Here is a 12,957-nt window from a genome sequence, read left to right on the forward strand (position 1 = left end):
GCTGCTTACAATCAACAGCCAGTCTGTAAAACTCACTGCTGTCACCAGTAGGGAGGCCAATCCAGGGATCGGTGGGATCCCGGGATTTTGGCCTAAATAAATTAAGTTATGTGTAATAATGTGAAATGACAGGGAAAAATTATTGAAAACATGAAAATAGGGAGGTGCAAAAAGGCATGGAAAGCCAAGACACCAGCTGAAATCTATCAGTAATTAGAAAGCAATCCTGCCCATTGTCAGTGCAAATATAAGCTGGTTCAGCCCAAACTGATGGCCTATAAAAAGGTGTCGCATTACCAAGGTGTCACACAATAAACATCTTATGAAGGGTAAAAGCAAAGAGCTCTCTCAAGACTTTTGCAACCTTATTGTTGCAAAACATACTGATGGCATTGATTACAGAAGGATTTCTAAACTTCTGAATGTTCCAGTGAGCACTGTTGGGGCCATAATCTGGAAGTGGAAAGAACATAATTTCACCAAAAAACGGCCAAGTCCAGATGCTCCTTGCAAGATTTCTCACAGAGGAGTGAAAAGAATCATCATCAGAAGAGTTGTCCAAGAGCCAAGGACCACTTGTGGAGAGCTTCAGAAAGACCTGGAATTAGCAGGTACAATTGTTTCAAAGAAAACAATAAGTAATACACTCAACCGCCATGGCCTGTATGCACGCTCACCACGCAAGACTCCATTGCTGAAGAAAAAGCATGTTGAAGCTCGTTTAAAGTTTGCTGCACAACATTTGGACCTGCCTGTGAAATACTGGGAGAATATAGGACCTGATTCAGACCCACTTGCTAGATGTGTACGCTCGCACCCAGCGTATGCAAATCCGGCACACAGCCAGCAAGGCAGGCGATCGCACGGCAAGGCAAAAGCACGCCCACTATGTCTTGGTGTGCGATCACTTTGTGTATGCAAACGCCCACCAGCCTGTCTTAAGACGCCCACTTGCGCACGTCATCTCCAGGAAGTGTATGCAACCATCGGTACATCGGGTACCATTGGAAGCAAACGCAGCGCTTGAGGTTGACTATACCCTACAGCAAGCTCTGCGATCACTTCAGTGTGAAATACAACCAGGTGATGTGTACTATGACGCTGCCTGTTAATTATGCACGCCTCTGAAACGGCATTAAGACGCTCAGGCACGCCTGCGTTCGCACCTCCACTCCCCAGTTTATAATGTCCAGCCCGTCACCACCCACAAACCGCTTCTCCTGTCACTCATTCAGCTGGGCAGGCTATGCGCAGTGAGCGAACTCTTCCCAATCTCTTGTACTCGTTCGCGCACTGCCATGCATACGCATGCGCAGAATGCGAAAATTGTCCAGCTACGAGCGAACGCATCTTAGCTAGCGGCTCTGAAAAAGGTCCATAGTCTGGTCAGATGAGACCAAAATGTAACTCTTTGGATGCCATAATACACACCATGTTTGGAGGAGAAATGGCACTGCACATCACCCCAAAAACACCATATCAACAGTGACGTTTGGAGGTGGGAACATCATGGTGTGGGGCTGTTTTCACCATTCGGTACTGGCATACTTCATACATTTGAAGGAATGATGAATGGAAAAAATGTACAGATGGATGCTGAAGATGAAACGAGGGTGGACATTTCAGCAAGACAATGATCCCAAACACACAGCCAAGGACACTTTCAATTGGTTTCAGACAAAGAAAATAAAGCTGCTAGAATGGAGCAGCCAATCACCTGAATCCAAATGAAAATTTATGGAAAGAACTAAAGATCAGAGGGCCTCATTCAGCAAGCAACGCAAGTGAGAGAACGCATGGTGCGAGCAGATGTTTGCGATCTGCGCATGCATTGCATTGTGCATGCGCGAACAGGTCGCTGAGTATGGTAAGGGCTCTCTCAGAGTACGCAGGGAGCCCGCAGAGACCTTCGATGTTGATTGACAGGATGTGCCGTTTGTGTGTGGTCAGCCGAACGCTGGCGTGCCTATGCGTTCGCACGCCGTTACAGGGGCGTGCATTTATTAATCTCAGTGGTGCCGCAAGCAGCCGGGCGCCTCTCTGCGGGCAGGAATCTCTCAAATCCTGAGGCAGGGTCAGGTCTACCCTTAGCTTACACGCAGCATTCGATGGCACTCGATGTTCCCGATGTTTATGCTGTCAATCACAGCATAGGTGGGTGGCTTTATGTTTTGCTGGGTGTCCGTTTCTTGTGCTGCGGTCTCCGTGCTTATGCATTGATTGGCATATTCTCGCAGCGGCTGGGTGCGTGCGTCTGCTAGTGTACGTTCCTTGCTGAATCAGGCCCAGAGTTCATAGAAGAGGCCCACGGAACCTTCAAGATTTGAAGACTGTTTGTGTGGAAGAACAGGCCAAAATCACACCTGAGCAATGCATGCGACTAGTTTCTCCATACAGGAGGCGTCTTGCAGCTGTCATTACCAACAAAGGCTTTTGTAAGAAGTATTAAATAAATTTCAGTAAGCGTGTTCAATACTTTTTCCCTGTGTCATTACACATAACTTAATTTATGGACATCTATGGTTTGATTTCTTTGCATGTGTGGATTGTATGCGTTGTTGCTGACAGTTGGTGAAAATTTCATTACAATAGCCCAATACAAATCTATTTACTGAGAAAAATGTTGATGTGTTCAATACTTATTTTACCCGTTGTATGTGGAGGTGTAAATGATGTGGGACAGGTATGTGGAGGTGTAAATGATGTGGGACAGGTATGTGGAGATGTAAATGATGTGGGACAGGTATGTGGAGGTGTAAAGGATGTGGGACAGGTATGTGGAAGTGTAAATGATGCAGGACAGGTATGTGAAGGTGTAAATGATGTGGGACAGGTATGTGGAGGTGTAAATGATGTGGGACAGGTATGTGGAGGTGTAAATGATGTGGGACAGGTATGTGGAGGTGTAAATGATGTGGAGGTGTAAATTATGTGGGACAGGTATGTGAAGGTGTAAATAATGTGGGACAGGTATGTGGAGGTGTAAATGATGTGGGACAGTTATGTGGAGGTGTAAATGATGTAGGACAGGTATGTGAAGGTGTAAATGATGAGGGACAGGTATGTGGAGGTATAAATTTAGGACAGGTATGTGGAGGTGTAAATGATGTGGGACAGGTATGTGGGGTGTAAATGATGTGGGACAGGTATGTGGAGGTGTAAATGATGTGGGACAGGTATGTGGAGGTGTAAATGATGTGGGACAGGTATGTGGGAGGTGTAAATGATGTGGGACAGGTATGATGAGGTGTAAATGATGTGGGACAGGTACGTGGATGTGTAAATGATGTGGGACAGGTATGTGGAGGTGTAAATGATGTAGGACAGGTATGTAGAGGTGTAAATGATGTGGGACAGGTATAATGAGGTGTAAATGATGTGGGACAGGTACGTGGAGGTGTAAATGATGTGGGACAGGTATGTGTAGGTGTAAATGATGTGGGACAGGTATGTGTAGGTGTAAATTATGTGGAACAAGTATGTGGAGGTGTAAATGATGTGGGACAAGTATGTGGAGGTGTAAATGATGTGGGACGGGTATGTGGGAGGTGTAAATGATGTAGGACAGGTATGTAGAGGTGTAAATGATGTGGGACAGGTACGTGGAGGTGTAAATGTTGTGGGACGGGTATGCAAGGGTGTTGTAATGTATTTATAGTAGAGGGGTTTCTGAACTTGCAGATGAGAGGGAAAAGTGTTTGTTCCAACTTTTTACAATCCTTTATGAAAACACTACAAAATTAGTATAGACAAATATCTGAATTCTGGACAGACTGTAATTGCTGAAATACACATGCGCACTATTATTTTTTTTCAACCATATAAAGTGCACAAATAAGCCATCTGACCCCTTTTAAACATCTCCAGTACTTTCCTTCTATGTGATCCTGCTAGCTCAGTTGTCACTTTTTTGGGGTCAAGGGAGGTTTCCCCACTCTTTCATTCACTTCTCCCAGGTCGCATTTTGTAGAAAAATGACACACCCCCACCGCAACTACCAAAAATTGTCATATCTAATTGAATCTCACATTTCTCGGGTGCACATTCCTGGGATCTCTGTGAGTTTCATGTAACAAACTCGCACCTAATAGGATTGAGGTCACTGTGTTTGGTCTATGGCTGATTGTGCGATGCTGATTGCTGCTGAGAGGAAAGTGTGGAGGGTATATAGGTGGAAGACCCTGGTCATGGACTGCACCATGCACTGTAATATGGCCTGCCGATGCTGCTTCAGTTACCTAACACATGTCTGTACTTTACTGGGGTTTAAATGTGGGGTGGGGTTATTTAATTTGTCTGGAAAAATAATTTTTGCAGTAACAAATTGGAGGGGAGGGGACCCCAAACTAGAATCTCACCTAAGGCCCCATGGGATCTTGATCCAGCTGTGATGCAGGGATAGACATAACACACAGGTTATATAATTAGACTGCCTTTCATTGATTTGTCCAGTTTAATAAAGTTAGGAAAGCAGCTGGCTTCGCATGATGGTCTCTGTAGTCCTAGAGCGACGCTCAGGGCGCAGAAGCAATAAGCGCCTAAACTTACGCCAAACTACAACTCCCAGCAGCACATGGGCAACCACTCTCCTCTCCCAGCGCTGGTTGGATAACGTATCTGTAAAGGGACGCGCTATTGGCTGCATGTGTTCCCGAAGCTGTGTGGTAGCGCTGAGCCAGCAAAAGCAAAGACCCCTCAGGCTTTCTTATGTCTGTCATCGGGTAGGTGCTGTGGCAGGTTACTCCAGCTGCCCTTAGGGGGGTGACTTAGGGGCGCCAAAATGAAACTATAGCTTGACCCCTCCACCCTAAAACCGTTGTGACTGCCTCTGCACATTCTGTGGCTGGCCGATTTCAATTCTTCATTCCACCTGGTATTAATCAGCCACAGAACCTGTGTAATTCACATATGTCCTGAATTAAAAGGGATGATATGACAAGCCTACCTATACCTCCCATATTCCCAATACTACACGCTCAGTGACGAACTAGCACAGCTTCACACTTCCACATATAAGGCAGATATTGCTTCTACTGTTTCATGGAAGTTTAGCAGCAGAATCTCACCCATAATAACTAGGCCCAAGCACAGCAGATGTCTGAGATCATAGACTGCACTAGGTTTGTACTCAGTGTAAAGGAACTGTAGAAAACATGCTCAATGAAGAAAAAAAATGGTACTGCCAACTTCGTACGGATTCCCTTGCTGACCGCACTAAACAACATCCCTTGAAAACTTTGTCCTGTGACTATGAAACATAACGTAAGTTCGGTTGCTGTGAGGGTATGCAATCGGGAAGCCGACTGCCTAAATACCGTCATATCCCAGCAAGGGTGAAATGCAGGGAGTCTACATGTAGACGCCCGGCATTTCCCCGACGCCGGGAGACCGGTGCCCGGCATCCCGATCGTAGTGATGCCGGGCGCCGCGAGCGGACAGCTGCGGGGGGGGGAGGGTTAGGTTTAGGGCTCCCGGGGGGGACTTAGGGTTAGGCACCCCCCAGGAGGGTTAGGGTTAGGCACCCCCGGGGGGGACTTAGGGTTAGGCACCCCCCCGGGGGACTTATGTTTAGGCAGCGGGGAAGGGGGTGGTTAGGGTTAGGCACTTGGGGGGGAGGTTAGGGGGGTTAGGTTAGCAGATACTCACCTATCCACGATAGGGATTTCCAGCGCTGTCGGGCTTCCGCTGCTCGGAACTCTGCTGATGTCGGGCTGCCGGGAATCGGTATTTCATACCGATTCCGCTGTGAGTTTGGTTTAAGTGCAAATTCACATAGGAGTAAAATGTATGTGATGTATATTGCTGCAATAGTTCACCAACATAAACCGTTCGTTAGCAGAACACTGTAAATGCTGAGCTGGGCTCAGTACATTGCGTACCTCTTACATTATATTAACAGAACACATCTAAAATGGTAATACTTCTTGGAATATGCAAACGGAACAATTTTTGACTTATTTGTTCAGGCTTATCATGTTACTTCCATTTTTCATTTTACATTTAGCAGCGATGCGTAGTGACAGATCAAAGTGCCCTGAGGGACCTTTCATCCCCACACTGTTAGGTATAATTAGCAGAGCATGACCTAAATCTCCATCCTTTTATCAGCTCTCTGCACTATGAAAAAGTGATTAAATTAGCATTTCCTTCACTGTCAACGGTGGAGAAAGGTTTGATCACAGGCAAGGCGTTGGGTAAAGAGAGAGACAAAAATAATGAAGCGTGCTTTTCTCAAATGATTTAAAAAGGCGCAACCCCCTGGAAAAAGTGGTGTTACAGCATCTCAGGACTAACAACAGCTCACGTACTGCAGAGAAAACCACTCGCACCTAATGCAGCGTCTACATGCAGATAAGAAACGTTCTTCAGTCATACTAAAAGGCTCAATAAAGAAGCATTGCTCTCACTGGGGAGTGAGCCTGGGGAGAACACTAACAGTAACTTTTTTCAATAACTGTGTTAATAATTATCATTAGCGTAGAAAACACAATTAGTCTTGTATTCATGCAGTCCTATCAATGCAATAAACAGCTGGAGCAAAACATGGAATCTGCCTTGTTGGTTCAACAAGATGGCTGAAGTTGTTAAAGCCAGGAATATAGTTATCCTGTTCCATGTTCGTAAAGGGAAATATATACTGTGTGAAAGCCTTATCTGGTATGAGCACCATGGAAGACAGACAAGTATGGTATATATGTGTAAAATACATATATACTCTACAGTACAGTGTGAGCCAAACAACATATATTTTTAAAAATTTAAATACCTCTGGCAGCACTACTGCAATACTATTCACCAATGAGGCACTGATGTAGAAAGGGTTAACTTGCTAGGGTCCCAGCTAGTATGAGATTCCCGTAAAGAAATCAAACCGTTTTCCATTCAAGTATTCTATTTTCCGATTACCGTCTTCTGGATCTTACAATAAACATTTCCTTTACACAAAGCTCGCATGAACAAACTGTTTCAAATTTATACTTCAGATGACTGGCAATTACAGGATATCTAATCAACAAAAGCCTGAAAGTATTAGCCTCTTCTCATACAATATGAAGGAAAATAAGAGAATATTTTCCAAATAGTAATACAGGTTGAGTCTCCCATATCCAAATATTTCGATATACGGAATATTCTGAAATACGGAATATTTTTAGCATGACTGAGAAAGTGAAACCTTTGATTTTTGATGGTTCAATGTACACAAACTTTGTTTAAGGCACCAAATGATTACAAATAAAGTATGCAATGACCTATAAGCTGTATGTATAAGGTGTAGATGACATATAAATTAATTTCATGTATCTACACAAACTTTGTTTGAGCCACAAAATTATTGAAAATATTGTATAAAATTACCTTCCGGCTGTGTGTATAAGGTGTATATGAATCATAAATGCATTCTGTGTGTATAAGGTGTATATAGTACATAAATGCATTCTGTGTTTAGATTTGGGCCCTATTCCTAAAACATTTAAATATGATATGCAATTATTCCAAAATAAGGAATATTCCGATATCCAAAACACCCTTGGCCCCAAGCATTTTGGATATGGGAGACTCAACCTGTATTGTAAAACCAGAATAAAAAAACGTGACCATTATTTACCCTGAAATCTAGCAGCATTGTGTCTGTCCTGCCAGCAGACGTGACCAGTGCTTTAGAGGACTCCGATGACGTAATGTGTCTTAGTAAGCAAGGGGACATCAGACAGGAAGTGTAACTGTCGGATATTGGGGGCTTTTATTGCAGAAATTGGGCTCCTTGTCCCCTCCTACCTACACATACTGGTAAAGAGTAGCCCAATACAGATTAGTACAGGCCTGGGCAACCTGTAACTCTACAGCTGTTGTGAAACTACAAATCCCAGCATACCTTCCCACTGATCAGCTGGTATAGCATGCTGGGATTTGTAGTTTCACAACAGCGGGAGAGCCACAGGCTGGCCAGGCCTGGATTAGCTTATTATTGTAAAACAAGTCTATTCTGTCCTGGAACTTGCCGCTAACACGCAGAGGAAGCTGCTATGTTATGGTCTGAAACAAAAGTAATGACAATGCAGCCAATCAACTCAGTAGCGGACAAATGGAGGCCACAGCAACCAAACAGATTCTAGCTATCATTAACTTGTACATTCTATACAATTATAGGTAGAAGCTGATTGGTTGCTATGGGCAACTTCTCCAACTGTCCTCTTTAGAAGGTTTCATACATCTTCCCCAAGTAATCAGTGCCGTAGTGGCTAAAGGATGTAACTGGTTCCCAATGGATTAAGAAGCTACATTTAAATATAGGCTCAATTAACAACACTGATAACCCCCAAAGAGTGTAGGTGACACGTCCATATTGATAAACATATTTCTGATTCACTCCTTCCAACAAGGAGTTCAGAGTACATGTGAGGACAGAGCAAGACTAAGAAGTCTAAAACAGCAATTGTCTATACCACCTAAAGATTAATAGGAGGGTACAGCTTAAGACACCCCAGGATTGATACTTGTTTTTTGGTTATATTTGTGGCAAATTCAGCATTGCAAAAGAAAAACAAAATATATATAACTGTATTCGTAAAACAAGCATATCAGGCTTATGATTTAAGAAACGCAAATGGGAATACCAAAGTATGAATTCTGCAAAACAACCGAAACCACATAGCGAAAATTTACCTGCACCATCATTCAGTTTTTTGTGCGAAGTTGAATGTGATGATGTGGAAATGTTAATTTCATCTAGTGCAAGTGACAACACAGATGAAAACGAGTTTGAAGAAAGTTCCTCTACTCCAAACAGATTTTCTCAAAAGGAACTAAACTATTTAATTCGTGACTTGAATTTATCGAAAAAAGGAGCTGAGCTTTTAGCATCCAGACTTCAAGAAAAGCACTGTCTTGAGCCGGATGTTACTATAACGTTGTATTGAAATAGAGAGCAAGCCATACTGCCGTTATTTAGCCAACAATATTCCAGAACTTCTCCAGATGATTGGCTTACCAGAATATCGAGCAGAAGACTGGCGGCTCTTTTGGATAGTTCTAAAAGGAGCTTAAAATGCGTATTACTGCACAATGAGAATTACATTTGCGTTGATTCCTATCGGTCATTCAACAAAACTAAAAGAACAGTATGAAAATATCAAGCTAGTCTTATTCTCAGCATCAGTGGTGTCGATTTAAAAATGGTGAACTTTATTCTTGGGCAGCAAAGTGGATATACTAAGTATCCTTGTCACATATGCTTATAGGATAGTCGTGCAAAACAAAAGCACTGGCATCAAACCTTATGGCCTCCAAGAGAAGTTACAACTGTAGGAGAAGCCAACATCATTCATGAGCCCTTAATTGACAGGTTGGTCAATGCATGGCCAGGGATTGCGGAGCAGCTTCAGAGGGATAGTGGTGTGACCACGAGGGGAGGTGGGTTCTGTTGTACTTTCTTGTACCATTGTTTTATATGATATGTGGTCTGTTATTACTGGAGGGTGGGGGGTGGGGCAGAGCAGTGAGTGGGCCTAATGTTACTATATCCATTCAACTGCGACCATTTTGTGGACTAGTATAGTGTGTATAACAGTTGCATAACACACAGAGCTGTTCTCCTCAAACACTCCAGTAATTTTTTTTGGGGGGATGGTGGTCTGGGTCCTACACTTTTATCCTGGCTCCTAGATTTTAGAAAAATTTGTCAGGCCCTGTCTTAATATCCATCTATCATCATATATATTTATACATATACTGTATATGTATTTGTGTAATATATATACACAGTATAATATATATATATATATATATATATATATATACACACAAAGTATATATATATATATATATATATATCTCAAACATGTATATATTATGTATAACATATACACTAAAACAAACATATACAGTATACACACACATACATAAGCTTACAATCTATAGATAAGATTTTTACCGTAAAGTCACTGGCTCCTAGTGATTTGATATTCCAGATTCTGATGAGAAACTGTTTGGCTCACACAAAATGGCTGCTTGTGCTGAGCCCAGGCAACAGGTAAGCTCTAATATTACTGTATGTGTATAACTTACTATCTACGCACAGAAGAATGAAAACCATTCTACATGTTGATGTTGTGCCAGTGACCCTTAGTGGTGATATGCAGTTATTACCACCTCACAGTAATATTTCTACAATCATTGTAAAAAAGGATAAAACTATTACCTGGCACCCATTTTACTTCCATTCCCAGATCCTTGTCCTGCTGCTTTTTCTCTTTATCCTGGATGCTCTTAAGCAGCTCCCTATAATGAGCAATTTGTTCATCATCGTCCTTTGGGCCTTTTTTAGCTTTTGCAGCTCCATTCGCTGCTGCGCCTTCACTATCTAGAGAGGAAGCAAATTAAGCAAAACAATTTCATAAATACTCTGTTGCTCTGGTTTGTCTGACCTTTGTATAAGTTTACAGTGTGTTTATACTGGGGGTTTTCTCTCACCTTGCTAAAGCAACTAAAATAAAATACTTTATAGAACACCTGTCATTGCAATCATTGAAAGCTATAGGTTTCTGTATATATTACAATATATTACACCACTAGTGCTCTGATAGAGAACAATGCTGCATAAAATGTAAGTGTCTTACGTTGTTTCACGCTGCGAGCAGCATTAGACACTTGTGACTATTACTATACACTTTTTTACTTCATTGTTAACATGCATTCCACTTTTGTTTCTTTTAAACTAGGGATGGACATCGGCAGCCCATCATCGAACAGCTGCCGGGCTTCCGACATCAAATCATGCGATATAATGGCAACTACCCATCACATAGCAACAATTCGATAGTATAACCATCGCAATGGTTATACTACCATCCGAAAAAGGGGCAGAGCCTGTCCACGTCACTGTGCGGGCATGCCTAGCACTCTCCGAGATGCTGGGCTGCCCCCATACTGCCCTTACACTGAAAATAATTGCCAAGAGCATGCGCACGGCATCTATTCTTATGCTGTTCTGCTATGCCCTTCCACAGTCAGCCACCGAGTGGGCATCGGAAAACTGCATCCGATGGCTGGCAACCATCGAATTCCCGGTATTCGATGGAAAAAGTACTTTCATCAATTCAAAAACCATTGATTGTCGCTAACCATCGGTTTCCGATGTCCATCCCTACTTTAAACCCTAATTCACAATATGTACATTGTACTGAAGTATTAACAAAAGGTGTTGGTAATTGGCAGAACATAAATACTTGATGAATGGTCACAGAAACAAAATGGCATACACTGGTTCACAATCCTAGGGCTGTGTCAGACACACCCCTTCCTGTACCCACCATATACATTACCTCTGGAACCACAGGTTTTTATTCTCCATTAGCTAGCACAATGCAGGTAGTGGAAATGATATTTATAACAATTAATATTTGTCACTCACTAAAGCTGCTTCCCTATTGGAGCTTTCATCTACATTCCCTAACACAAAAGCGTGCACACACATGCACTAGGGTACTTTGTAGTCAGATGCCAATCAACCTACCAGTATGTATTTCCTGGGAGTGTTGAGGCAACTGGAGCACCAGGAGGAAACTTAAGCCAAGCGTATGTGGTAGGAAACATAAAGACTACACACAGGTAGGGTCCTGGACAGGAATTCAATTTGTGAAGCAGCAATGCTAACCACCATGTCACCTTGCTTCCCAGCCACACTACAGAGGATGCAGTGTGTGAATGATGCGGTCATAAACGTAAGTATAAATGAATGGTTGGAAGGACTTACCTGGCAGAACATCATCTTCCTCTTCACTAGAGGATGCTAAATATGCTTGAAAATCCATATCAAGGACTTCTTTTTTGTTGAAGGGTCTGTTTAGTGTTGTAATCCTATCCTGATCAGTCTCATCCCAAGTCAGCTCTACCTGAAAACAATTTGAAAGATTGATTTACACAGATTTACACTTAGTACTGTGACATAAATATGAGATGCCCACATGTAGCTATAGACTGTCAGCCAATAGTTCACAGCCCAGGGTATATTACACCTACAGTATATAGGAAGAAGGTTTTGTTTCTACTGTACCAAGGTGTACATAAAATGGATCATATAATGTATACAATACAGATTAAAAAATACATATTGTTCTAAACTGCTATAGTTACAATCTGTGTGTCAAACAAAAGTTTCAAATTTGATTTATATATAAAACAAAACTGACAGTGTGTGACAATTATAGTAAGATAAATAATAATTGTTCCGGATAATAAAATAGCAGAAAGAATTGAAGAACAGTTAATGTTCCCCCCCCATGCATACTATTGATGTGATTTAACAAAACAGTGAGGTACGTGTGAAATATTTGCAGTCAGCAATCAGATGTAAGTGGTTTTAGATCAGGCTGCACCAGTATGTACTAACATTGCATTTTGGTGTAAAATTCACCCTAATCACCAGCAACCAATCGGTAGTTAGGTCTTCTATGTCGAATGTAAGTTTACAATGAAAGCAAGTGTCCGAGCAGTTATTAAGGTTTTGGCACCTTAATATAAAATCATTTACTAATAAACTGAAGTATTGTGCACATTTAGAGGAACATGCAAATACCTTGGAAGTGACCATCGCTGCAGAAGTGAACAACTTTGGCTTGTAAGCCGAAAGGTCAACATCTACGGCAGAGTCCTTTGTCTCATCGTTAAACTGCACATCGTCTGGAATGAACCTGCCAAGTAAAACAGAGCAGATTAGATAGAACATTCTAAACACAACATTAAACACTGAATTTAAGGTCAATAATTATGTGCCATTATAGCATTTTACCAGGCAGAGATAAGGTTCCTTTTCAGGTCTTACAGAAACATGCTACATTATGGTGGTCTCAGCGCAACAAATGTAGTCCCTTTAAGTACTGTTCAATCTGCCCCCTAGGGCAGGGCTTGACAAATTTTTCTAAAATCTAGGAGCCAGGATGAAACTGTAGGAGCCAGACC

The 12,957-nt window shown here is 42.2% G+C and overlaps 1 protein-coding gene across 2 annotated transcripts in view; it reads right to left on the reverse strand.

Annotated features, from left to right (window-relative positions):
- Positions 1–12,957, reverse strand: part of ESF1 (ESF1 nucleolar pre-rRNA processing protein) — a 60,320-nt gene that overhangs the window by 24,911 nt on the left and 22,452 nt on the right. For both annotated transcript variants that reach the window (XM_088479444.1, XM_088479445.1), the window contains exons 7-9: positions 12,575–12,689; positions 11,753–11,891; positions 10,199–10,360 (exon numbers count right to left, since the gene is read on the reverse strand). In XM_088479444.1, coding sequence (XP_088335570.1) covers positions 10,199–10,360; positions 11,753–11,891; positions 12,575–12,689 — 416 coding nt within the window. The remainder of the gene's footprint in view (positions 1–10,198; positions 10,361–11,752; positions 11,892–12,574; positions 12,690–12,957) is intronic.

This window comes from Taudactylus pleione, unplaced genomic scaffold (assembly GCF_031769625.1).
Source record: "Taudactylus pleione unplaced genomic scaffold, aTauple2 ptg000235l, whole genome shotgun sequence".
In the NCBI taxonomy this organism is placed as follows: domain Eukaryota; kingdom Metazoa; phylum Chordata; class Amphibia; order Anura; family Myobatrachidae; genus Taudactylus; species Taudactylus pleione.